General features: G+C 41.5%; 1 protein-coding gene across 1 annotated transcript in view; it reads left to right on the forward strand.

The window, feature by feature from the left end:
• BTBD7 (BTB domain containing 7) overlaps positions 1–26,675 on the forward strand; it is a 67,604-nt gene that overhangs the window by 16,123 nt on the left and 24,806 nt on the right. Inside the window, exons 2-3 of the mRNA XM_033140698.1 lie at positions 12,883–13,071; positions 19,026–20,105. Of these exons, the coding sequence (XP_032996589.1) occupies positions 12,990–13,071; positions 19,026–20,105 (1,162 nt within the window). The 5' untranslated portion in view covers positions 12,883–12,989. The remainder of the gene's footprint in view (positions 1–12,882; positions 13,072–19,025; positions 20,106–26,675) is intronic.

The following is a 26,675-nucleotide window of genomic DNA, read 5'->3' on the forward strand; positions in this document are numbered from 1 at the left end:
GCTGATTCCCGGACTGTCCGTGGACCAGATTGAGAAGGCGATTGGGCCGCATCCGGCCCACGGGCCTTAGGTTGCCTACCCCTGGTCTACACTGTTCAATTGAAACAAAGTTTATCTATTTAAAGATCATAGTAGCACTGCAAAAGACAAGCCAGACAATCCTCTGCAAATGGTAGAAATGTCTCTTATTTCCCACTGGTGACCAGTGGTCTGTAAAGAGCCATATGCACAAACTTCAGTGGATTAGCCACAAATCATTCAAAATCAGCTATGCTTACTGTTTAACTTTATCATCAAAATAAGTGGGACATAAAGGGCTTTAATTTTGGTTGCATCAGTTCTGGAATTTTGAGATTTGGAAGGAAATATTTTGTGAACTATGCCATCACAGTATTAATGTGAAGCACATATTTTTACTTAAATGGAAAGTAGTTCAGGAAGAGCTTAATTGCCATTTGTATGCTAATTCATAAATCATTTTCATTTGAGGTTCATTTTCCCAAATATTTTTTTCCCTTCAAGCTAAGGTTCATTTCAGAATTACAGAGAGGGCCACCTGATGCAAATTGAAAGATATAATTTCCTCTTGGTGGACCAAGAAATTAAACAAATATCTGAGCTGAATTCTCAACAGGTAAAATTACTCTTTGGCTGCAATTCTATGCACCTTATTTATATGTAAGCCCCATGCAACTCAGTGGAGCTTAAGTAGAAATGTAGAAGATGAAACTGCTAAGTAATTCAGTTTTCTTGATCAGTGAATTCCTTTAGTTTCTGATAACATTGATTGTAAATATAGTTTCCTTTTTAAAGTGGTGTGTTGGACATTCGTTCCACAGTCATGGGTACTTGAATACTGAATCACTTACTAGTATATAACAATGATGTCATTTGTTGTCATACAGCCTTTTAAAACTAGGCCAAGATTATCTTTGATAGCTGATGAGCAATTCAAATGCGACAAAACACTGTGGTGCATGTGTAGGGAACCCCTGGATCTCCAGACATTGCTGAGTTACATCTTCTCCGGACATTGACCATGCTTAAACAACAGATATAAATGTCCAACCTTTAGAAAATGAATATGGGGAAATAATAAAATATATACCATTACAGGGTCAATGTGCTGGGTAATGTGTAAACTGTGGCATTTTAAACTCTTAAAAAAATGATTTCTCATCTCGGCACATTTGCAGCCTCGCGGCATTGAAAAACAGAATTAGCCTTTGGTTAAAACCTTGCAACCCCTTTTTGGTGCAAGTGATAAACTTTGAAAGGAGCTCTATCTCTCCCCCCCCCCCCACTTGCTTCCCGTGCTTCTATTTTATATCGTACATGGTTTTTCAATTTCTGTGTGTATATTTATTTTTGAAAGCCACTTTGTGACCATCTTGGTAGTAAGTGGTAGATAAATATATAAATAATTATAAAAATGGAAATAATGGTCTTATAAGCTTAAAATGCTAAGTGAGTAACCAACTCTAGACTTGCACATTCCGTGACTCCTGCATTCTGGTTGCAGCAGTTTGTTATGTGGTTAGAGAATAAATAAAGGCAAACTGTGGTCTGATTGCCAGTTTTGCAGTGTGTTCACACATGTTTTGAGCCATGCAGTTTCTGTAAAAGTTAAAATTTGTGAAGGAATCTTTAGTTTAAGCAATCTTCAAACATAGTTAAAATTAACTATGAGAGGCCAGTGTCTATGGATATCCAGGAAACACTGCATGAACGCTGTCACATCTGCCAAGGATCACATGTGTTCAGTTCCAATCCTACCAGAAATGCAACTTGAAGAAATGTAGTATCTGAATGAGAACTGGGCTAGAGAACTGGGCCAAAGCAAACAAGATGAATTTTAACAGGGAGAAATGTAAAGTACTACACTTTGGCAAAAAAATGAAAGACACAAATACAGGATGGGTGACACCTGGCTTGAGAGCAGTACATGTGAAAAGGATCTAGGAGTCTTGGTAGACCATAAACTTGACGTGAGTCAACAGTGTGATGCAGCAGCTAAAAAAGCCAATGCAATTCTGGGCTGCATCAATAGGAGTATAGCATCTAGATCAAGGGAAGTAATAGTACCACTATATTCTGCTCTGGTCAGACCTCACCTGGAATACTGTGTCCAGTTCTGGGCACCACAGTTCAAGAAGGATACTGACAAGCTGGAACGTGTCCAGAGGAGGGCAACCAAAATGGTCAAAGGCCTGGAAACGATGCCTTATGAGGAACGGCTTAGGGAGCTGGGTATGTCTAGCCTGGAGAAGAGAAGGTTAAGGGGTGATCTGATAGCCATGTTCAAATATATAAAAGGATGTCATATAGAGGAGGGTGAAAGGTTGTTTTCTGCTGCTCCAGAGAAGCGGACACGGGGCAATGGATTCAAACTACAAGAAAGAAGATTCCACCTAAACATTAGGAAGAACTTCCTGACAGTAAGAGCTGTTCGACAGTGGAATTTGCTGCCAAGGAGTGTGGTGGAGTCTCCTTCTTTGGAGGTCTTTAAGCGGATGCTTGACAGCCATCTGTCAGGAATGCTTTGATGGTGTTTCCTGCTTGGCAGGGGGTTGGACTGGATGGCCCTTGTGGTCTCTTCCAACTCTATGATTCTATGAATGGAATTCCATATTGTCTAGTAAATACAATGGGGGGGGGGAATAAAAAACTGGGCTGTAAATAGGATCCCCTGTCTTTAAGTGTTAATGGGTGATATAAAAAGATATTTGGAGGGCTGAAAAGTGAAAGATCACATAATGGAGATAAATGCAAGAATGTATTGGCACCCACATACAGGATTTGCATAGTACAAACTTCAGGAACATTTAGATTTTTAAGCAGAGAAATGGCACCCTCTACTTAAGGAAACTTGGGTTGTATACTGTAGGCATTGTGTGACATGAAATAGTAGAAAATCTACTAAGAATTCATTTCATTGACTTTTTAGTAGGGTGTACACGTGTGTGTGTGTGTGTGTGTGTGTGTGTTGCCTCATTGTAGCATTAATGAAGTGTTAAAATTGTTTGCTTGTGGGGAATGGGTTCATTTAAGAAATATTTACCCATTGTACAGTACTGCTGTTTGCCAACCCAGTTATAAATTGGTGTGTTTCTGCTAAAGATGTTTCTGCTATAGAAACATAGATGGAGTGCCATAGAAATATAGATGGGGCGCTATAGAAATAAATATTGGCTCAGTGAATTTGCATAGATCTTATATACCATATACAGACTTAATGACATTTAATCTTTGAGACAGATAATTTTCTCTGACATGGAAAGTTGGCAGAGCACATGTAGTCATGCATGTAATTGGAACAAAGTTATAAAAGGTAAAGATGTCTTTTGGCTGGTCTTGCAAGGAAGAAGGGGTTGGTGCTGTTTTATCTTATAGAAAAAATAAGAAATCCCTGTTTCTTCAATCACACTAATAATTCACTTAGTTAATGTATTTTCTAAATTTAAAGAATTAAAGTGGATGCCAGAAAATAAAAATTCACATAGTTGAGTAGACTTGAGGCACATTAGCCCCTAGTATTCTTATTTACTCCAGTGTGTGTCATGCCCTAGCTTCTACTTGCTTCCAGAAATGTGAATCTTGTAAATGTCAGCTGAGCTTTAGTGGAATGGAGAGACAGGAAATTTTCTGAGACTACAGAGATGGTTTGAGTTCCAAGGGGGGGATGAATGTACCTGATTATTCCCCAAGCTTCTTATCCACTTCTTATCCAGCTCTTTCTAGTTTAGTCAAACTAGAAAAATACAATATTTCACTTTGTTTACACTGATCTCAGTTTTACTCATCTTATTGAATGTACTATAAAGGCAGTATTCAACAAAATACTACTTTATTCAACAAATGTTCAACAAAAAAGCTTAACTGGCAACCATAAATTGCATCCATATCCTCACTAGACAGCACCAATTCAGGGCTTTATAATCAGTTAGTTTTTTGCATGGAAAAATTTGGGTTAGGAAAGATGTGAGGCACTTGGCTCTCCAGAAGGTGCTTGCGACATTGGAGAACATTAAAAGATAATTTTAGATTGTTACACTGCTGCATTTGGCCATATATTCAGATATACCATCTCTGGGCAATCTTGAAATATCTAGGCAGCTGGAAAACCAGATCTCAATTTATTACAAGCAGTTGAGGGACAAATTATTCCCTCCACTAGATGAACTGAACAGAATTTGGAGTGTGGAGGTACAAATCAATTCTCAACTTAAGTGATGACAGAGACTAGTGGCATCAGTTCAAAACAACCACTATAAGCCAAAGTTATACCACAGTAGCCATCAACCTTTTTGGAAAATGTGTCTCAGGTCTATTGTATGAGAGTGTGAACAGTAAGAACATAAGAAAAGCCCTGCTGGATCAGTCCAGTGACCCATCTAATCCAGCATCCTGTTCTCACAGTGGCCAACCAGATGCCTCTGGGAATCCCCCAAGCAGAACATGAGCACAACAGCATTCTGCCCACCTGTGATTCCCAGCAACTAGTATTTAGAGGCACACTGCCTCTGATATTGGAGGTAAAGCGAAGCTGAGGCTCCAATACTTTGGCCACCTCATGAGAAGCGAAGACTCCCTGGAAAAGACCTTGATGTTGGGAAAGATGGAGGGCACAGGGAGAAGGGGACGACAGAGGACAAGATGGTTGGACAGTGTTCTCGAAGCTACCAACATGAGTCTGACCAAACTGTGGGAGGCAGTGGAAGATCGGAGTGCCTGGCGTGCTCTGGTCCATGGGGTCACAAAGAGTTGGACACAACTAAATGACTAAACAACAACAACAACAACAACAACATAGCCATTGTGATGACTAGGAGGTCTTGATTTCCTTGTCCTTGAGTTTTGGCTTAAGGCATCCGGGTGGCCATCTACAATAATACACTTGCAGATTCCCATACAACTGGGTGGCTTTTTTCTCCAAGCTCTGAACCATGGAGGAAACAAGAATGGTAGATCTGACCCTTGTCCTAGGGTCTTGTCCTATTGGACTTTAACCTACTGTGACACCCCTGTATTGGCCAATTTGTGTTGTGTTACATGTACACAACAGCAAGCAAAGCCGTGTATGTATATGGGAAAATGTAAGGTTTGCAGAGCTATTATAATGGATATAGCCTGCTAGAAGAGCACAGTGCTTGTTTTTTGTTTTGTAATTTCTCAAAAAAAGTTAATAACAGAAAAAAGTTTTGCAATTTACGATCTAGTGTAGTGCATCTGGATTACTTTCCCCTCTCTCCCTTTTTGACTCACATTATTATAACATTAAAAGCCAATCTGTCTAAATAACATTAGTTCACACATTAACAGGCTTTGCATACTCTGAAGATTTGGCTGTTTCATTATTCTTCTGAGAATACCCATTTTTGGAAGAAACAGAAGTTTGAAGTATTTGGCTGCACAATATTCATTTTTTGTTTTGCACCTTGTCATTTAATCACTTTGAAGTCCTGGTGGAAAATAGTATGAAAATGCTGGTGTTGAGAGGAAACTCCTATACAAAAGCATGGCTGTTACCCAAAGCCCAGTTGTACACAGAGCTTTTGTTAGGTTGGGGACTCCTGGCTATAAGCCCAGATGCCTCAGATTATTGCCAGTTTCCTTAGACATTCTAAAGTTGTGGAATGGTGGGAACCTGAGATGTTTGCTGTATTGCAGACCTAGGTCTGACAGATTAGTTTGTCTTTCTTATTTAAATTCATCTTTCCCAAATAGAGATTTCTACTGTTTTGCATGCAACTAATTTTTTTAAGTACCACATTGAAAAGCTGTTAAAAATTTGTGGGAGAGTAATTTGCATATTTATTGTGGCACAAAGCATGTACATTTGTTATGTGCTGTGTATTGTATTTGTTTGGGAGGAGTTGGCACTTCCTCATGTTTCAGTTAGCAGTAAAAATGAGCTAAAATGTTGGGTATGTAACCATCATCTTGGAAATCAATGGAAAGGTCCTAGCTGTGGTTTTATGTTCTTCCCAAAACTGAAGAACTGAAGGAGGATAACTTTTAAACATGGATGCTAGGGCTGGAGAAATATTTCAGATTCCTTGGCTTCAGTACTCCTTGGAATTTTTTTTTTATGCTGCCAGCATTACACTGCACATAGAATTGAGTAAATGGTCAAAATTCCTGGGTGCTGCTGTTAATTTCTAGGTGATCAAGCACATTTCTTACTTCCAGTGTTGATGTATGATAAACTTTGGAGCAGGGATTTTTGGAACTGGGTCTGAAGGCAACTTTACAGTTAGGCAGGTGCAATTTTTGGTGTTTATCTCCATTTATAGTACAGTGGTACCTCGGGTTACATACTCTTCAGGTTACATACTCCGCTAACCCAGAAATAACACTTCAGGTCAAGAAATCGTGCTCCGGCGGCGCAGCAGCAGCGGGAGGTCCCATTAGCTAAAGTGGTGCTTCAGGTTAAGAACAGTTTCAGGTTAAGAACGGACCTCCGGAACGAATTAAGTACGTAACCAGAGGTACCACTGTATGTCAAAAGCAGGGTTACACAAATTCTGGCTGGCCTTAATAGCCAAGCCAAGATGCTCTTCTTGAACCTAAGCCTCACTGTGTTCAATGGGGCTTACATGCCCATGAGCTTGCTGCCTTAGTCCATGAACTGAGGGAGGGCAGCATGAGCTTGTGTTCCTGCTGGCCAACCAAGGGTATTGCAGAGGGAAAGGCAGGGTCTTGTTTGAGTGGTGGTAAGCTGCTGGCTGCCAAAATGACCAGTGCAATCCGCAACTCTAACTTGAAGCTGGGGTTAAACCACAGAGCCTAGGGCTTCCCGATCTGAAGGTCGGCAGTTCGAATCCCCGTGACGGGGTGAGCTCCTGTTGCTCGGTCCCTGCTCCTGCCAACCTAGCAGTTCGAAAGCACAAAGTGCAAGTAGATAAATAGGTACTGCTCCAGCGGGAAGGTAAACAGCATTTCCGTGTGCTGCTCTGGTTCACCAGAAGCAGATTAGTTATGCTGGCCACATGACCCAGAAGCTGTATGCCGGCTCCCTCGGCCAGTAAAGCGAGGTGAGCGCCGCAACCCCAGAGTTGTCCGCGACTGGACCTAACGGTCAGGAGTCCCTTTACTTTTACCTTTAAGCTGCTGGCTGCCAATATGACCAATGCAATCCGCATCTGTAACTTGAAGCTGGGGAGGGGTGCAGATAGTCTTTGTTGTATTGAGCCCTCAGTGTAACGGTATGGGTGATTCCTGCTTAGTCTGCAGCTTCGTTATAGAAAGGGCGGCTATATCCTCTTGTCACCCTTATCATGGGATGGGGTGACACAGGGGAAAGTGAATCCCTAGTCAAGAGAAAGCCTAAGCCAGGGGTTGCCAAAATTACCTGGCCTCGGGCCGGTTCCTCTAACGCCGATCGTGCGGAGGGCGGGGGAGTGCGCGCCCATAAGCACGCACACTCGCTTTTTTCAGTGCACTTCTGGCGCGGCACCAGAAATAGCTTGTGTGTGTGGTAAGAGCAGGCGACAGCGGTTGTCGGGGGCCCGATAATTGGCTCGCACGGGCCGTATCTGGCCCACAGGCCTTAGTTTGGGGACCCCTGACCTAAGCTGTGTGTCTGGCGAGTTTCTCTGAAGAATTGCTCACCACATTAATGAGTAGCCACTTTAAGGCAAGCTTTCTGCATATTGTTATGGTGCTGCTATATAACATCAGGGACTGGTTAGTGAATAACTTTGGCCATGGACATATTTTCCTAATTGCCACAGGAATCGTAGCTATTGCTAATGTGACAGTGATGAATTCACTTCGGTATATTAACATTGTTTAGTGACTGGGCTAGATGGACCTTGATCTCGCAAGGCAGTTATCAATGTGTTTTTTCACAGGTCTTTTATCACCATTGACATAACTGTGCAAGGAGGGTGGGTGGAATCAGCTCATCCGGCACACATAAGAGGTCTTTGTAAGAAGAACATTGAGTTGAGCAGCCTTTCACCTTTGCTCCTTTTTAAAGTGTTCAGACTGTAGTGGTGATAATGCTAACTGACTGTGTTGATTTCTTCCATCCAGAGAAGGGACAAGAGCATAGTTGAGTCATTAGCTTGGGAGTTTTTCTCAAACTAACCATGTTTAATCTGGGAACTCCTATTCTTTATTTAGCAAGAGAAAAAAAACCCCATCTTTTCAAAATGGCAAAAGGAATTTCCACCTGTATGAAATAAAGGTTACAACAGTGACTTTAGTTGTAATTCAAAACACTAGTTAAAACTAAAACTAAAACTAAACATATTTTGTACATCTTCATGCCAGCTGATGCTATAGTCTCCCATGTCTTTGCAGAGCCTGGTAGGGGTGGTTCAGTACATATTTCCCAGAATGGAGCAGTAAATGATGTCCTCCCCCAGTCAAGGTGCATAGTATCCAGCCAAGGCTGGTCAAGCTACTTTGGCATTTCAGGTAAAAAAAATCCCAGAAGCACCTCTCTCTCTGGCAGTAAAAATAGAACATCAGTAGATTAAATAATGCCCTTTCAAGACACCCAAAATCAGTAGCCTGAGGCAAGAATCTCATTCTACCTAATGGAAGGTCTGGGTAGGGTAGACGGCTGCCTTACCAGGACTTGAGCCCTGAGATCAGTTGCTGGAGGTAGGATGAGGGATTGAGGGTGAATCTAAAGTCCAACAGGCATAAAGTACTGATCTTATCGACTAGGAAATGGGCAGAAGGCAATGCACCTAGTATTTATACGCACACTAGCCATGTCAGAGTTTTTGTACTGCATGCTAGCCTCAGCAGCCGTTGTTATGTACCTGCATTGCCTTCTGAACTTGAAGAGAGTTCTTAGGCCCGAATGTGTGCACAGCTCTAAATAACTGGTCTGGCTACATCTGAACTCCTGGTCATGAGGTTTCCTGCAGACGCAGTAGCCATAGAAATAACTATGGTAGTTGGCATAAGCAGTACAGGAACAGGGGCAAGAAGAAACATCCTGTAAACAGATGTGACCTGCCCCTGGATTTTAGGGTTTTTAAATGACAAGTGAAAGAAAAAAATAAGGTACTTTATGGGTCATGCTGAAAAGAGGGTATTAGTTAAGTGTGTGAAATAGCTCAGTGGTGCAACACACGCTGTGCCTGCACAAGGTCTCAACTTCAGACCCTGGCATCTGCAGTTAAAAGTACAGTGGTACCTCGGGTTAAGAACTTAATTCGTTCTGGAGGCCCGTTCTTAACCTGAATCTGTTCTTAACCTGAAGCACCACTTTAGCTAATGGGGCCTCCCGCCTCCGCTGCGCCGCCAGAAAATGATTTCTGTTCTTATCCTGAAGCAAAGTTCTTAACCTGAAGCGTTATTTCTGGGTTAGCAGAGTATGTAACCTGAAGCGGATGTAACCTGAAGCGTATGTAACCTGAGGTACCACTGTATGAGCTGATTGGAAAGACCTCCTCTTGAGAACCTGGAGAGTTGCTGTCAGTCAGAGTAGAGAATACTCTGCTAGGTGGACAAATAGACTGTCCTGATATAAGGCAGCTTCTAATATTATTACTTCCTGTCTGTGGTGTTGCATCTGAAGCAAGCCCTCATGATGGAGCCGTAAAAATAAAAATTGTCAGGACTCAGTTCTAAATCTGCTCTAGCAAAGAAGTATGTTTTTGTTCGTTATTCAAAAACAAAGATCAAAGAAAAAGGATATTCATAAAACAATACAGTATATAAATTATCTGTACATGAGACTATACTGTACTTAATCTAAAATAATTTAATGTACTAGATACTGAACTGATCCTATTTATAACTGATAAGTATCAATTGTGTAAATTGAGGTATATATGTTAAGATATTTTGTATTGCACTCTTGTCGCTCATTTAGAGGGAAACAGTAAATGAAAATCTGCTATAAAAGCAAAGTTTCATAATGTCTCCTAACAATTTATATGCATTTGTTTGTTCTTGCTCTTCATTATTCCAATAAAATACAAAGAAGTTGTCTTCTATCTGCCTTCCTTCTCTTACTTTTAAGTTTACAAGCTTAGACATATAACCCATTTCCTAAACTTTGGAGAGCCAGGAATTTATTGATAGTGTAGGGAATTTTTCCACTTTCCATCTTTGCTGATGTTATTGTTTCTTGGTTGTCTTTTGAAATTAGTCTCTTGCAGTATCCGGATACTGTACTGTTACAAAAGGGTCTCTGTGGAGCTCTGACAAAGGATGTTCTTTATTTCTAGTGCACGCTCCCAAAATATTTTAATTATTGGGCATTCCCAAACATGTGAAAGCTTAGCATTTCCAACACCAGTTGCTTATTGCTGGGTGTTTTTTTCTCATGCTAGTTGGGGTCAAGTTCCAGCGAATCATGATCTTATAGAAATTTTCCTTGAGATTCATGCAGAACTGTTAATTTGTAAAAGGAATGGTTTCATTTCAGCCAAATGTATCTCATAGATAAGAAAAAAGATTGGCCCCTGTGGTTGTGGAGGCATATCACACTGCTTATGATGCAGTATGGTATGTTGCAATTTGGGAGAGGTAAAACATGTTTTTCTGGAACAAGGCCAGTTGATCTTTTCCCCTTCACAGCATTGCTGACCACGGTCCATTTTAATTGAACCTGAGTAGATGGCTGTATCTGTCTTTCTTTGCAGACAGGACCCAACAACAAGTGGCGACCCTTTGTCAAAGAGAGTTCCTACTTGCCCATGTGCATGGCTTGGGTTACTGGGGTCATGTGGCCAGAGCAGCACAGTATCTCAAGATCTGTCTGCTATTTTACTCGTTCTCACCCACCCAGTTTTTTGTTAGACTCAAAAGCGCTACAGGGAAGGGAGTGCCTCCATTGCTTCACATGCAAGATCCTACATGCAGCACATCTCATTTTGTAAGTTTACATATCACAACTCAGTTACATTGACTCACAACCACATGCATCTCTACTCTTTATTTTATTTCTGAAAATACTTCTGTACTGCTTTTCATGTGGTTTACCAAAGCAGCAGACAGGTTGATGTTAGGTTAAAACAAAACAGAACATAGCAAACAAGTTGCATAAACACAATAAATAGAGCCAGCAATTCCCAATCCACCAATTCCTAGATGAACAAAAGTGTTTTTAATTGCCATCAGAAATATGTTACGGAGGTGCCTGCCTGGTCCCTGTGGGGAGACTGTTCTATAATGCAGGCACCACTGCAGAGAGAGCCCTTTTCCTGGTTGATGCCTGGTCAAGTAGAGCAGGCTGAGGCACTTCCAGGAGGGGTTCCTCTGAAGATATGAGTGGCTTGGCAGGTTCTTGTGGGAGAAAGCATTGCGTTAGATAATGGAGTCTTAAGTTATTTTGAGCTTTATAAGTCAATACCAGAACCGTAAACTTGGTTCACAAGCAAATTGGCAACCACTGCAAACTGCCAATCAGAAAAGGGTAAAGGTAAAAAAGGTAAAGAACCCCTGGACTATGGGCTGCAGCACTCATGTTGCTTTAGGCCAAGGGTGCCAGTGTTTGTCCACAGACAGCTTTCTGGGTCATGTGACCAGTATGACTAAACCGCTTCTGGCGCAACGGGACACTGTGATGAGTGCCAGAGCGCATGGAAACGCCATTTATCTTCCCACCACAGTGGTACCTATTTATCTACTTGCACCGGTGTGCTTTTGAGCTGCTAGGTTGGCAGAAGCTAGCAGAGCAATGGGACAGAGCAATAGGAACTCACCTCGTCATGCAGATTCGAACCAAGGGTATAGTGTACTAACAACCTTCTTGGCCCCAGCATTTGGCACCAGTTGCAGCTTTTGATCAAAGCCTAGGAGCTGCTGCCCCCTATAGAGCAGATTACAGTAGTCCAATATTTGTCCTGAAGGTGTATATTTTTAGGACCCATCTTATTTATATGGGTGCAAGTTGTTTTTAATGGTTTTTAATGTTGAAATCCACCCTGGACCTTGGGGTGAAGGGCGGGTGATAGATAGGTAGGTAGATAGGTAGGTAGGTGGGTAGGTAGATTTTCAACAGCACTTTTTGTGTGCTCATGAGTTGCATAAAACCACCATACCTGCACATCTGAAACATTTATATACAGCACTTTATTGCCTTTATAACCCAACCAGTTAGAAACTCGGGTGTATATAAACTAGGTGCCAAATGGCACCTTGAATCTAGGTTGTGGTCGCCACAGCAGAATATCTATTCACCAGGTGGTTGGATTAAATGACCCTCGTGATCCCTTCCAATGCTACAATTCCATCATTCTATGGTCTCAGCTACATTGCTTGAATGTAGCATGATCTTACAACAATGTACTTGTCCCAGTATGCAAGAAGGAGAAACACACACAGTGGAAATGGAAATGGTATTAACTATGGAGTAAGGCAGAGGTTTTTAAACTGTGGTCGCTAACCTGGCACCGAGAAATCTCCATGTATTTGCAGTTGGACCCACGCCGGTAGCAAAAAGCACCTGGCTAATTTTGAACACGGAACCCAATTTTTCTCCAAGGTACTTAAGGTCCTGCATTGCAATCCTGTGACGGGTTAAGCTGACGGAAATAGTGGCTGACCTAAGGTCATCCATTGAGCTGAGAAATAGGATTGTCTTGAAAATGTCCATATTGGCTACCACAGGTTTTGCATTTATTTAAACTGCTGTGGTTTAAATGTAATGTGTGAAAACATTTTAAAGCTGCAGTATTCCCCACTGAATACAGTGGGATTTACTTCCAAGCAAACATGTGTAACATTGGGCTACCAATCTCTTAAACTGTAGCAGCACTGCTGATTTTGCTTTTGCATTCTAAATGTGTTTTTCTCACTCGGGCATTTGTCATAATGAATGTTCTCTTACTGAATTAAGTACAGTATTAAGTACAGCTGTGTACTTGGGAAGACAGCAGTGATTATGATTATTATTTTTTTGTTCAGAAATGGAGGCAAAGAACCTACCTGAGCCATGTCTTGAAGTTTTATAATGGATTATGGAACTGTGTGCTGATGAGCCAGCAAGTGGAATGCCTGAGTGACTGAAGAAAATGGGTGCTAATGCTTCGAACTACCCTCATTCGTGTTCCCCAAGGGTAGGGGGAAATTCTCAGGCACAACAGACATTCATAGGTAAGTTTCTCTTGTCTTTAAGTTTTAATTACCAGGGTATAGGTTTTCTTGTGATATCTGTAAAAAAAAGAAAGAAAGAAAAAGACTAGCAGTTTATATAGATCTAAGATACTAGGATACTGTGAACTTTGTGGGTTCACACAATTTCCATTTATTACATTTATGAGTCATTCTGTAACAATGTTCTCTGAGCAATGAGCAAATAAAAGGACTTAACAAAATCATAAATAGACTCAAGTAAACACTAAAAGCCAACAACCAGGGCAGTACAATGTAACTCTAAGCATATCCACTGACATAAAAGCAAAATAACCATCTTATAAGGTTAAAACATGCATCCAACCAGCAGAGATTAAAATTCTTTTCGGCACTAAATTAAGGTTATTCCACCATCAAACACCAAAACCTCATCAAGGCTGTGCAAACAAAGTATTAGGCACCGATTTTTTTTAAATGTAGGGTTAGGGAGAGCATCCTATAATTGCGGGGGGGGGGGCACAGTAGTGAACATTCTCTGCTTGTGCAGCCAATCTCTAAATAGGATTAAGAGGCATTTGACGAAGGGTGTTCATTGATGATGTTAGGTATATATAGGAAAATACCAAGCTATGCAGGTTTAATAAGTAAAAAGCAGCACTTTGATTTGGCCCCAGAACTCAATCTGGAGGCAACCAAGATGAAAAAGAACTGGTCTAATATGTTCATAATTGGTAACTACCATGGCAAAATGTGTTTTTATCTGTTTTGGATGTACTTTGTAATTATAACATTTGGAATACTTACCTTGAATTAAATGCATTGTAGTACTTATTCATACTCCCTGGATGGCAAAATCAAAAAGTGTCCATACAAGGTGACAGTGGTCTCAATGTTAAGAGAGCATGCCTAGCCTCTCCCAGACTCCCTCATTAGCTCCTCCCCTCAGGTGCAGCAGGAAGGAGTATGGAAGTTTTCACATCTATTTTAAACTAGCCACACTTGTTGTGATGTCTGAAGCTTGACAAACCCATTGGCCTTCTTAAGTATGGTTAGCTGCAACACGCCAGCTTCAAGACATGGGTTATGCAGCTATCTTGTTCCAACGAACCATAGTTAAGACCAACCACAGTTTAGAATGTTGCCGTAATGCTAAACTGTGGCTAATTGAAATCAGAAGTAATCTAGTGCTTATTGTTATGTCAAAACTGGATCTGTGTTGTTTTTTACCCTGTTCCTTGTTTCTTCAGTGAATCTAGTTTTCATCTTGCCCTTCTACCAGTTTCAACAGTGTGTTAATGGTGCAGTCTCGGCCTGATTTTCAGTTTCTCCCACAAGCAACCTTCTGCCTCACATCCAAATATTTTGCTGTGAGTCTCCTGTCTAGGGGGAGGAAATTCCCCTTGCACTTGTGTCCTCACTTGGATGGCATTGAATACAACCACTGATTGCAGATTTTTGATCCTCGAGATAGATCATTCTATTGTTGTAGGTTGCACATGCATGTTACATCTAGGCTCATAAGCAAGCACCAGGGTGGGCTGGCACAATCCCAAGTCCCACTGTAAGTAAGTAAAGTATATGTGCGTTAGTAATAGGAGTGAACAAGGGTCACTTTAGCTTTATTGGGCAATCAGCTATCCCTTAAAATACAATTTGCTCGGCTGTGTGTGTAAGCTGTGGCATGTGGAAGTTGTTCTAAAGTTCAAAGTGTTTTGCAAGTCAGTTTCTCATGGATAAAAAATTTCTCTCGACTGCCACAAAATAAAAGGCCAGATCAGATAAGGAAAAGGCACTTAATGAAAATGAGCTTCCACCCCCAACACTGTGGGGCTGGAAACTGGTAGGAGACTGCAGATTTCAGAATTAGAAACTAGGCTTCCTGCAAGTTTGGTGTTTGAACTCCATGATTTTGTCAGGTTTTGCCTCTGGCACAAACTTGGAATAAGTACACTATTAAAATAACGTCTCATTGTTAGCCCATCAGACTTAATAGCAAGATTGTTCTTGCTCAAGGTAAATCTTGGGTATTAATTAACCCTAAGTCCTTTGGAGGCTTCCCTTGAAGCCTCAATTACTACTTGAATATTTCCAACTTGCAGCAAGCCTGGTCTTTGTTCACTTTTCTCTGGAGCATTTTTTTAAAGTCATGTTAGAACTTTTTTGTTTGAACTGCCTTTTAGGATCCATGGTAAAATGGCCCCAGGTGTGTGTAGCAGGGACAAGGCAGGGTTGGGCTTATTTTTCAAGCTTTCCTTTAGAAAGTTACAACCAACTTGTGGAATTGAACAGGGAAGAGTCTGAATGCAAATCCATATTAAGAGGGTACTGAAAGTAATTAATGAACTTGCAGAGCATCTTTAAAATGGATTTCAGGACAGCCCCAAAAGTATTGCTCTATGGAAATTTAAGAATTGTGTTGAGTTGCTTTCTTGGCTCTTAATTAAAATGCAACAAGCATATCTATGTAGGATTTTATACGTAAGCAAAGCAGATTTGTTTCATGCCTCCTGTGAAACAATGAAACTGTTGCAACATAAAGTAATGTAATGGAGTGGCTTGCCGAGATTCAGCACACCCTCCATCAAAAAGCTTGCAGATTAGTGTAACCTAACAATCTAATCCTCTTTTTCACACAGCTGACCTATCCTCCTGGACCTCCCAGGTGGAAATGTTGATTTGTTACATGTTAATTTGTTACCTGGCAGGGCATCCTCTAAACATGTTCTGTCCTGGACTCGCTCATTTAAATGGTAATAGCCAAACTGCGAGAGGCAGTGAAGGATAGGCGTGCCTGGCGTGCTCTGGTCCATGGGGTCACGAAGAGTCGGACACGACTGAACGACTGAACAACAACAACAGCTGCTGCAGGACAAACTTCAGGAGACTTGATTGCATATGTCATCCCTGACTTGCCTAGTCTTGATTGGCGTTTCACATGACCTCCCTCTAGCAATAATTATTGGTTCATTTTGTAGGGGTAGGGACCCAGGTGGCGCTGTGGGTTAAACCACAGAGGCTAGGGCTTGCTGATCAGAAGGTCGGCGGTTCGAATCCCTGCCACGGGGTGAGCTCCTGTTGCTCGGTCCCAGCTCCTGCCCACCTAGCAGTTCGAAAGCACGTCAAAGTGCAAGTAGATAAATAGGGACCGCTCCAGCGGGAAGGTAAACGGCGTTTCCGTGCGCTGCCCTGGTTCGCCAGAAGCGGCTTTGTCATGCTGTCCACATGACCCGGAAGCTGTCTGCAGACAAACGCCGGCTCCCTCGGCCTATAGAGCGAGATGAGCACCGCAACCCCAGAGTCGGACACGACTGGACCTGATGGTCAGGGGTCCCTTTACCTTTACCTTTGTAGGGGTGGAGCAACAGTTTTGTCACATTGTCTACAGTTTGTTTTAAACAGAGTGTATCATGGGGGTGCTTTCTTTTTTGATCCCATTCTTCTTGGCTATATAGCCAGGAACCTTTTGGGTTGCTCCGTATTTGAAATAGTTTAGAAAAATTAACGTTTTGGAACTTACAAGCTTATATCTCCTGCTCAGTATTATTATATAATCCACCAGGGGAAGGATTTTGCCTAAGTGGGTTTTTTATTATGTTGTTCCTATCTACTTCAATCTAATATAATCTATTTATTTTAAAGAGTTCTTACTGATTAGTTATCAGTATTAGATTTCACCTATGTTGTTAACACAGTCATCTTAAGACTGCTTGATTATGCACTTGGCTTCATGCCCAGATCAGCAAGAGAGCTCAGAAACTTGGTTAGATGAGACAGGGCCAGAGACCTTGCTTCTCATGCCTTCTGTTTTTGTTTTGTGGCCTATCCAAGACACCGTAAGGTGGTGGCAGCTAAGAAAAGTACCGGTAGTATTTGCTAGTGGATTAAAACTCTCTGTTATACTTGGGCCAAGTATATGATACTTACGCAAAAGCACAAGAGAGTGAAAAGTGATATAGAAGTTGAATGAAACCTTTGCATGAGGAAGAGCATTGGCACCAATTTAATCAGATATAGATATAGTTACGTAAACACACGTCAGTTTGCCTTGAGGTACAAACAGTTTAAGATAGAAGTGCTTTCTATGTCTGTCATGGGACTACAAACATTTCACATTGTTAGGTGCTACCATAACATTCTTAAGAATGGGCCTCAGATTCTTAGATGCTGGGCTTACACAGAAGATTATGTGCATAGAAGAAGGTTCTGAATTGGTCTGCAAGCTGATACTTTGACCTGACGGGGAGTCCAATTTGTCCCACAAAGTCATTTTCCTCAAACCACCTCCCCGTCAGCTTACATCATCTGTGTCCTCATTTAAGCAACAGGGCAGGTGAGAGGACAAAGGAGCCTGTACACTGCAGGCTTCTTTCTCTTCTCCCCACCAATGCTATCTTAAAGGAGAAGCATGGAACCTCTATAAGGACCACTTCTGGCAAGTGCTTTAAGGCTCCTGTGTGAGTTTTCACAGGCTCAGGTGGGAGTGTGGAGATTTTCTTAAAGGCCTTTGCAAACTTGCTGTTTGAAGCAGTCTCCCTCCTTTTAAGCATTGCTTGAGTGATGTTAAAAGGAGGGGGGGACTGCTTCAAAGAGTGGTTTTGCAAAGGGCTTTCTGACAGCCTCATCCACACTTCTGTTTCAGGCTCCAGAGGCTCACAGGGGACTGCAGGAGCTGTCTTCAATCCCTTTGCAATCAACAAAAGAGCTTTGCAGCAGTTGCAGGTTCCCACGTGCCAGATAACCAGTGTGCATGGAAATCCCATGCAAGGGATATTGAGAGGTGGGCAGCTATGTACCACTATAATGGCATGTGATTGCCCGCTTGCCTGTCAGATTTGGCCTGCGAGGCCAATCCCAGTAATGATCTGTCCTGTGGAGCCACTTATCTCTGTGATAAATGATGCAAGCAGGATGCAGTTATCTTAAAAATTATTTTAAAAAAGGAATCCTTTGTAAGATATCTCACTGTATTGGCTTTCCAGAAGACCATATATGACTAGCAAACATGGATAGTCCTCAGGAACAGCATAATGAACAGAAATTAAATAGATAAAAATAGTGAAACCACAGGAAATCAAGTAGGATTTTTCCACTTAGTCACATATTCCAGATAAATTATTATAGTTTCAGGCCAGTTCTCCTTTTTGTAGCTGATGTTAAAAGGAGGGAACTCAATCTTCTTTTGAAAAGAAGCTTCTTGTTGTCTAAGGCATTGGTCTTTAACCGATAGGTTGGTACCCCTCTGACCAAAGACAGGACAACATTGTCAATGCTATTTTCTTTTTAACAGAAGCAGAAAGAGGGGAGGGGATCTGATGAGAGAGAAATGGGAACATTCAGTGTTTTAAAAAGTCTCTGTACTGCAGGTTAGGGCTAAGTGTTGTTCCTAGGTCTGACAAGTTGAAGACTGCCAACTTAAATTATTCCTGTGTGTGTTACTGCTTTTGAGTGCCGGGTTGTTGGCTTGGTTGTTCCACTTTCTTTTTGCTCTACTTTCTGCCTTTATAGAAGGTTTTTGTTTTTATTATTGTGTTTTGGCAATTTGTTATTGTAAGTCACTTAATACTATAGATCACTTAGAGGTGTGCAGTATAATTGTATAACTGTTAGTATTATTAATATTATTATTAGTTGTTGTTTATTTCATTTCTGTACCACTTTATATAACATAAATTCATAGCAACATAATTAACAGGAAACTAAAATGTTGTCTTAAAGATTTCAAACTAAAGCATTACAAAGGAGGTCAGCTACAGAACGCACATTTAATGCAGCAAAGTTAACAAAAAAAATAACATTTCAAAAGAAAACATTACTGAAGGAAGTTAAATATAAAATGCGCATTTTAAAAGAGCACAATTAGCAAGAGAATAAAATATTATCTTAAGTGTAGAACATGCTTGCTGCACACATTTAACTACCATGTGTTTCAGGGTTTTCCATATTAGATCTACACACAGTTCTCCTTTTTGTTTCAGGAACATCCTCCTATTCTCATCAAGGCTATGGCTGTGAAGCCAAACTGTATAGCCTTGACCATGGCCATGAGAAACCTCAAGACAAGAAAAAGAAAAGCTCTGGGCTTGCCACCCTCAAAAAGAAGTTTATTAAGCGCCGAAAGTCTAGCCGGTCTGCCGATCATGCCAAGCAGATGCGTGAGCTACTCTCAGGCTGGGATGTTAGAGATGTCAATGCGTTAGTGGAAGAGTATGAAGGAACGTTAGCCTTAAAAGAGCTTTCTCTACAAGCTAGTTTGGCAAGACCAGAAGCCAGAACGTTGCAGAAAGACATGGCTGAACTGTATGAGTTCAAATACTGTACGGATGTAGATCTAATATTTCAAGAGACTTGCTTCCCTGTGCATCGTGCAATTTTGGCTGCAAGGTGCCCATTTTTTAAGACCCTGCTTTCTTCTTCACCTGAGTACGGTGCAGAGATTATAATGGATATCAACACAGCTGGCATAGACCTGCCCATGTTTTCTGCATTGTTACACTACTTGTACACAGGAGAATTTGGAATGGAGGACTCAAGATTTCAAAACGTTGACATCCTTATGCAGCTCAGTGAAGAATTTGGAACACCAAATTCCTTAGATGTTGATATGCGAGGGCTGTTGGACTACATGTGTTACTATGATGTGGTTCTCAGCTTTTCATCTGACTCTGAACTGGTTGAAGCTTATGGTGGAAGTCAGAGCTGCTTAGATGAGGAGCTCAGAGCGCACAAAGCTATAATTTCATCACGGTCCCCATTTTTTCGACATCTACTACAGCGGAGAATACGAACCGGTGAAGAAATCACAGATAGAACGCTAAGGACTCCAACAAGGATTATACTGGATGAATCTATCATACCAAAAAAATACGTGAGAGTGATTTTAAACTGTATGTATACAGATTTGGTGGACCTCTCTATTTTGCACAGCAGTCCCTCAGTGGGGAGTTTAAGCGAAGTTCAGGCTCTTGTAGCAGGAAAGCCAAACATGACAAGGGCTGAAGAAGCTATGGAACTTTACCACATTGCTCTCTTCCTGGAGTTCAATATGCTTGCGCAAGGTATGTAGTAATTTTATACCTTTCAGAACCTGTTGCCCTACTTAAATCTGAATGCAAATTTTAAGTTCCTCTCTTGTTGAGAGAGTTTTCTTAGTTGTAGTTTCCGCATATTGAAGGCTGTGCTTATAGCCATCTCATGCTAGCTAGGCAAAAATGTCTAAGGTTATACTTCTGTGAGTGAAGCTGTCAAAATTGGAATTATCAACTGATTAAAAGAATTAATTAAAGCTTGTATAATTAATTAACTAAGTTCATTCTTACTTGAAAGCAATTTGTTCTGTCTTTAATAGGATTTGCTCCCAGATAAATGTACATAGGATATGTACTTTAATATGTATAAAGTTGAACAATCAAATCCTACTTGAAAGAGGGTATTCTGTGGTGAGGGTGGATGGAGCAGTGGTGGTGGTGGTGAAAAGCACTTTGTACAGTGGTACCTCGGGTTACAAATGCTAGCCGTGTTGGTCTGCCATAGTCTAAACAAAATAAAAAATAAAAAATTCCTTCCAGTAGCACCTTAAAGACCAACTAAGTTTGTTCTTGGTATGAGCTTTCGTATGCATGCAGTGTATCTGAAGAAGTGTGCTTCCCTGGGATGAATTATTTCCTCTCTTCCCTAGTTTACCTTAGATTTGATACCAACAATGATTAACTAATGTTTCCATGTTAACCAGATTTTGAAATCAAGGTTTGTCAAATGATGCTTAAGGGTGAACCCTTATAACATGGAAAAATGATTGTTCTGGTTCAGGTATTTGCCCTGCATCTTCCACAGTGAAGACAAAAATTATTCAGCTTCTCTGATTCTCTAACCTCTTTTAAGCACACCTTTGAAATCATTGTGCCTAAGTTTGTGTTCCTTTTTGTTCTCATTTGGGCAGGACTTCATTTTTTTAAGGATGTCTTCTTGCCTCTAATAGCTTCCTTGACTCATTAACTATGCTGGCATCCTAGTGTGCTTGGTAGTATCTTTCCTGATTGTTGGTATACATCTGAGTCAAGCTGTGGTGATGGTGGTGGTTGGTAGCTCTGGACTGATGTACTGCTAAACCATAATTAGTGCAACCAAGGGAAGAGTTGAGGACGCAGGTGGCACTGTAGTCTAAACCACTGAGCCTCTTGGGCTTGCCGATCAGAAGGTCAGCGGTTCACATCCCCGTGACGGGGTGAGCTCCTGTTGCTCGGTTCCAGCTCCTGCCAACCTAGCAATTTGAAAGCACGCCAAAAAAATGCAAGTAGATAAATAGGTACTGCTCCGTCGGAAAGGTAAACACTGTTTCCATACGCTGCTTCACATCCCCATGATGGGGTGAGCTCCGATTGCTCGGTCCCAGCTCCTGCCAACCTAGCAATTCGAAAGCACGCCAAAAAAAGTGCAAGTAGATAAATAGGTACCGCTCCAGCGGAAAGGTAAACACTGTTTCCATACGCTGCTCTGGTTTTGGTGTTCCGTTGTGCCAGAAGCAGCTTGGTCATGCTGGCCACATGACCCAGAAAAAATTGTCTGCAGACAAACGCCGGCTTCCTCGGCCTGTAAAGCAAGATGAGTGCCGCAACCCCAGAGTCTTAAGCGACTGAACATAACTGTCAGGGGTCCTTTACCTTTACCTTTAAGGAAAGAGTGGAGATTTCTGCTGGGGAAGTTCATTCCCTGTCTCAGTTATGCTGAAAAGTGTTAAACTTGCACCAAGCCTCTGTGAAAAATATGAAGGTGCTGAACATGCTTTTGAAATCAGTAAATGAACTCTTAGTGTCATTTCCCCCAGCCACAGAAGAGTTAGGTGCTTTAAAACAGCCTCATTCACTGAATTTCCATATGGAGGCATTGTGTTTCCTTAAAGAAGATTGGATTTAAAGAAGAAAAAGAAGAATGATTGGCTATGCAGATTATGCAAAAGAGCTGACATAATTTCCTTGACGTATTGAGGACATTTTGGGGAACTTGAGAGCAGTAAGAGGCTTTTAAATCAACAGACACTCGTTGTTGCTACTTAAAATGCCGTGCAAGAAGAACAGTGCACTGGCAACCTCAAAACTCCAGATGTCAATATCAAATTAGACTAGGGTGGGAAATCAATAAATAATTAGATTTGGGTGAGGAAGCCCTGGCGTTTGCTGGCTATAGCTCCTGAACACTTCATGGATACGTGCAGATTGGTGCTGCTGATAATTCATCAAGGTGGGCACATTAATTCATGAGATAGCTTCTGTTTTATGTTCCACTCCGGGGATGGGTTTTGCAAAACCTAGTGCCTCATTAGAAGTTGCAGCGGTTGGTTGGAGAGAAGTGTTGGGCTCTCCTCCTTTGTGACTGTCGCCTTGCCTCTCGTTAATGGAGCTGTAATACAGGGGTGGGGAACCTTTAGCCTGTGGGCCTAATTAGACCCAGGCAGACCTTGAAGATTGGTTCAACAGTCTGTTTAGGGGAAACCATGGTTGCCTTTACCACGCCTAATGTCATATATGAAGCTTCAAGCTGTGACTTGAAACTTAAAACCACAGCTAGAGTGGATTGAGTACCTTCTAAGTACACTCCCTTTGAATCCAAAAGTTAGTGCTTTCTGAACTTGGCAACAGAAAATGGTGCCAATTTTTTTAAAAAATGCCAACTTCTTGATGCAAAGGAAGCATTGGCAGCACTCCCAAGTTTTCCTTCAAATTATTGGCTTGAAATTGATGGCAGGAAGGACTCTCTGGGAGAAGTGGCAGGAGGAGGTGTTGACATGGCGAGAACAGCAGCAGTATTGATTTTTTTTGGAGGGGAGGTGAAACTAAGAAGGGGTTGCTAGGAGGCATAAATCAGCAAAGGTTGTGGCTTTTTGCCACCTAGAGATTTTTGCCCACAACTCTTGGACTTTTGGGGTCTTGGACCACCTCTTGATTCAAGCAAAATGTACTGAAAACCAAAACCATGTTTGTTAAGAACTGCAGGTATAAATGATGACTTGCTGTGTGTTTGAAGGATCAGAAAACACAACTAGAGGTTTAACATCTTGCACCATGCTGAGGGCAAGATAAGGTCTATTACTCTGTAAAGGAGAGCCCTGGGTTCATCCCCCGTCATCTCCTGTTGAAGTTCTTCACAGTTTTTAGCATACTATGGACTGGAAGGGAAGTTTTCATTGTTGGCAGTCCAGGATTTTGATTGAATTATAGAATAATATAAGACCACTACAACAAATCTATTAACTCAGATTTCATTAGAGCATTAAATTAGAATTGTGATACCTGTATCTTACATATATTCAGTTATAAGCTGCCCTGTGCTTTGGTGTCTTCTGGGAAAAAAGCATGTTAATTTTTCTCTTGAGTGGGGAAGAAAAATTTAGGTGACAGGTTTGAAAGAGATCTCTGCCTGAGACCCTGGAAAGCTTCCATCAGTCCTAGTTCTAGCATTAGGATTAAGGCACTAATGGTCCCTAGAATTTTTATTTGTTTGTGTTATGTGTTTTAATAAATGAATATTGTAATCAGAATAACTATGCTATTTGATCCCTTTGTAAACTATCCTGTATTCTAATTTGAAAATCAGCAACATGAATAAAAGTATCAAATGGCATGTATCTTGATTATACTAATCAACTGATTAAGCGAGCATCCATCATTCTCTTAATTGTGTGGAAACTTACCCCTTTTCTATGCTAGAGGCCATTTCAGCAGCAGCTGAATGCAGAACCAACCATTATGAAGCTTTTAGTGATGTTATTTCTCCAGTAGAAATATCATCATTATAATGCCATTTGAGGAAGTGGGAATCAAAACACTGAATTTGGAGACTTTATTAAACTGGTTTACTTGATCATGTTGAGGTCATCTTTAGATCTGCAAATGTAACATCTGTACGAAGGCAAAGTTTACATTTGATATTCAGCCCATTTTTGCCTCTTGCCCTGCTCATCACTGGCATGTGGGCCCCGGAAGGCAGCTCAGGAGGGAACGTGGCCCTTGGGCTGAAAAAGGTTTCCTCATCCCTGCCTTATACAGAGTCAGATAGATCAGTAGTGTGGAGCCTGTAGCCTTTAGAACACGGGTCAGCAAACTTTTTCAGCAGGGGCCTGGTCCACTGTCCCTCAGACCTTGTGGGGGCCGGACTATATTTTTTTTGGTGGGGAAATGAATGAATTCCTATGCCCCACAAATAACCCAGAGATGCATTTTAAAGAAAAGGACACATTCTACTCATGTAAAAACACGATGATTCCCAGACCATCCGCGGGCCAGATTTAGAAGGCAATTGGGCCGGATCCGACCCCCGGGCCTTAGTTTGCCTACCCATGCTTTAGATGATTGTTAGACTCCAACTCACATTGTTCCCAGTCAGCATGCCCCATAGTCAGGGATGTTGGGTGTTGTAGCCTAGCAACTTCTGGGGGGCCACAGTTTCACCACTCCTGCCATAGGTTGTGTAGTTCAGCACTGTCTATGCTGACTTGCAGCAGCTTTGCTATGTCCCTGGTACAGGTCTTTCCCATCACCTTTTACCAACAATTTAAATGAAAGGGCTGGGTGTTGAATGTGAGACCTTCTGCATGTAAGATACCTGTTCTGCATCTGACATGTGGCCTTCCCTTTTCTTGTTTGATCATCCATAAAGCAATCAATGTTGTGTTTTCACAGTCTTCTTCCCCAGCTTTCCCCAGTTAGAGCAGGTAAAATAAAACAAGTTTATTCAGAAGTAAATCCTTCAACATTCAATGGCACATACTCCCAAATAACTGAACAAGCTGGAACAAGGTCCTCAAGCTGACTCATTGTAACCCTACCAGGAAATTCCCAAATGCTGCCTACTCTTGTGGCCAATGAAATGTTATGGGGCAGACCAGGAGTTTTGTTATCACACAGTGTCTTGAAAGACAGCCATGCTGAAATAAGCTGTTCTTTCTTGCACAGTTTCTTGTGTACCCCGTGAGAAAAGATCACATGTATATCTGTTTCTGAAATCCTGAGGGGAAAGGAGTCACTTTCAACATAATTCAAAGAAACTAGCAATGTTTCCACCCAGCAGTTCTGCAGCAGGAAACAAATGACCTAACCTACAGCCTGTCCGATAAGAAATAGGAAACTGCTGTTTGGCTTCTTAGGAAGGCATTTTATTCCTTCACTTTGCTTTTGTATTTTTTCTGTTGCAGTAAATGTTAGATTAATTATCTGCTCCTTGCCTAAATATATGGTAGGAAATGCTGCTTTCAAACAAAGGCTATGAGACCAAAAGAAAAAGTAGAGCACAAATAATTTGCAAATGCAAGCTTCTGTCTTAAAGTTGCCATAAAGAGGGGACCGGAAATGAGGTGGAAGAAAATGTGACAGTAAAAAAGCAAAGATTCTTGGTTTAAATATTGTCCTGCATTCTTCCTTAGAGTGCTGAAATTGGAACTGTTATGGAAACTGTGGTAGCAAACAAACTTGAAAGACTTGAAACATGACCTCAGTCTTGGAAGATCAGATAAACACTGCTGAAATATTATGGTGCATTTCTCTAGCTCTGCTGCTGAACCTCTTTCCTGTTCCCACTCCTAGACACACTGTCGAACTACTGCCTTCCTCTCCTTTCCCAGCCATTCCATCAGCCAGTTGTCAAAACAGTTGTTGGATGGCTACCGTTGAAGGACAGATACTGTATTTTTTAAAATCTACATTAAACATGTTTGAGGTGTGCATATATTATACACCTTTGTGCAAATTAATTGAAACAAACAATGTAGTTTATTGTACAAAACTCACATATACATGTACAAAACTCACATATACGTACATTAGTAACGGATATGACCTCCGCTATTTTTAAGCAGCATTTGGACACGGTTTGGCATGGAGTCAACAGTGGAACCTCGTGTTACATACCGTCCTCTTGCGAACGCTGCAGGTTACGAGCTTGGCTAACCCAGAGGTAGATGCTTCCGGTTGTGAACTTTGCCCCGGGATGCGAGCGGAAGTCGCGCGCTGGCAGCAGCGGGAGGCGCCATTAGCGAAAGCGCGCCTCGAGTTATGAACTATTTCGTCTTAAGATCGGACCTCCGGGACGAATTAAGTTCGTAACCGGAGGTACCACTGTACTAGTTTCGAACAGTCACCGTTAATTTTCAGATCCCTGTACCACACTTGAATCAGCGCCTGAATGAGCTTCTCCATAGTTGTACAGTCTACAGCATGGAGGGGACTTTTGCATATAGCCACAAATTCTCAATGGGATTTACATCCGGGGAATTCCCTGGCCACTTCAAGTACCTGCATTTGCTGCTCTGTCATGAATTTCTTCACCACTTTCGATGTGTGACAGGGGGCTAGGTCCTGCTGCAATATCCCAGTACCATCAGGATACCTCTTTTCCAGCTCTGGAATAACTCTCTTTCGTAGAACTTCAATATATTGTGACAAGCGCATCATTCCTTCTATTGGCTGCAGGCTTCTGACACCATAATAATCAACTGACTTTTCATGTTTGTTTTGAGTACAGGATTACGAGCAAGATAGAAAACATGCTTTGTTTCAATTTGCACAAGGGTGTGTGTTATCGCAGATTGCTAGCTATGCATCCTATTTTGCTATCTGGGTCCCTAGAATAAGAAAATA

This window comes from Lacerta agilis, chromosome 1 (genome assembly GCF_009819535.1).
Source record: "Lacerta agilis isolate rLacAgi1 chromosome 1, rLacAgi1.pri, whole genome shotgun sequence".
In the NCBI taxonomy this organism is placed as follows: Eukaryota; Metazoa; Chordata; class Lepidosauria; order Squamata; family Lacertidae; genus Lacerta; species Lacerta agilis.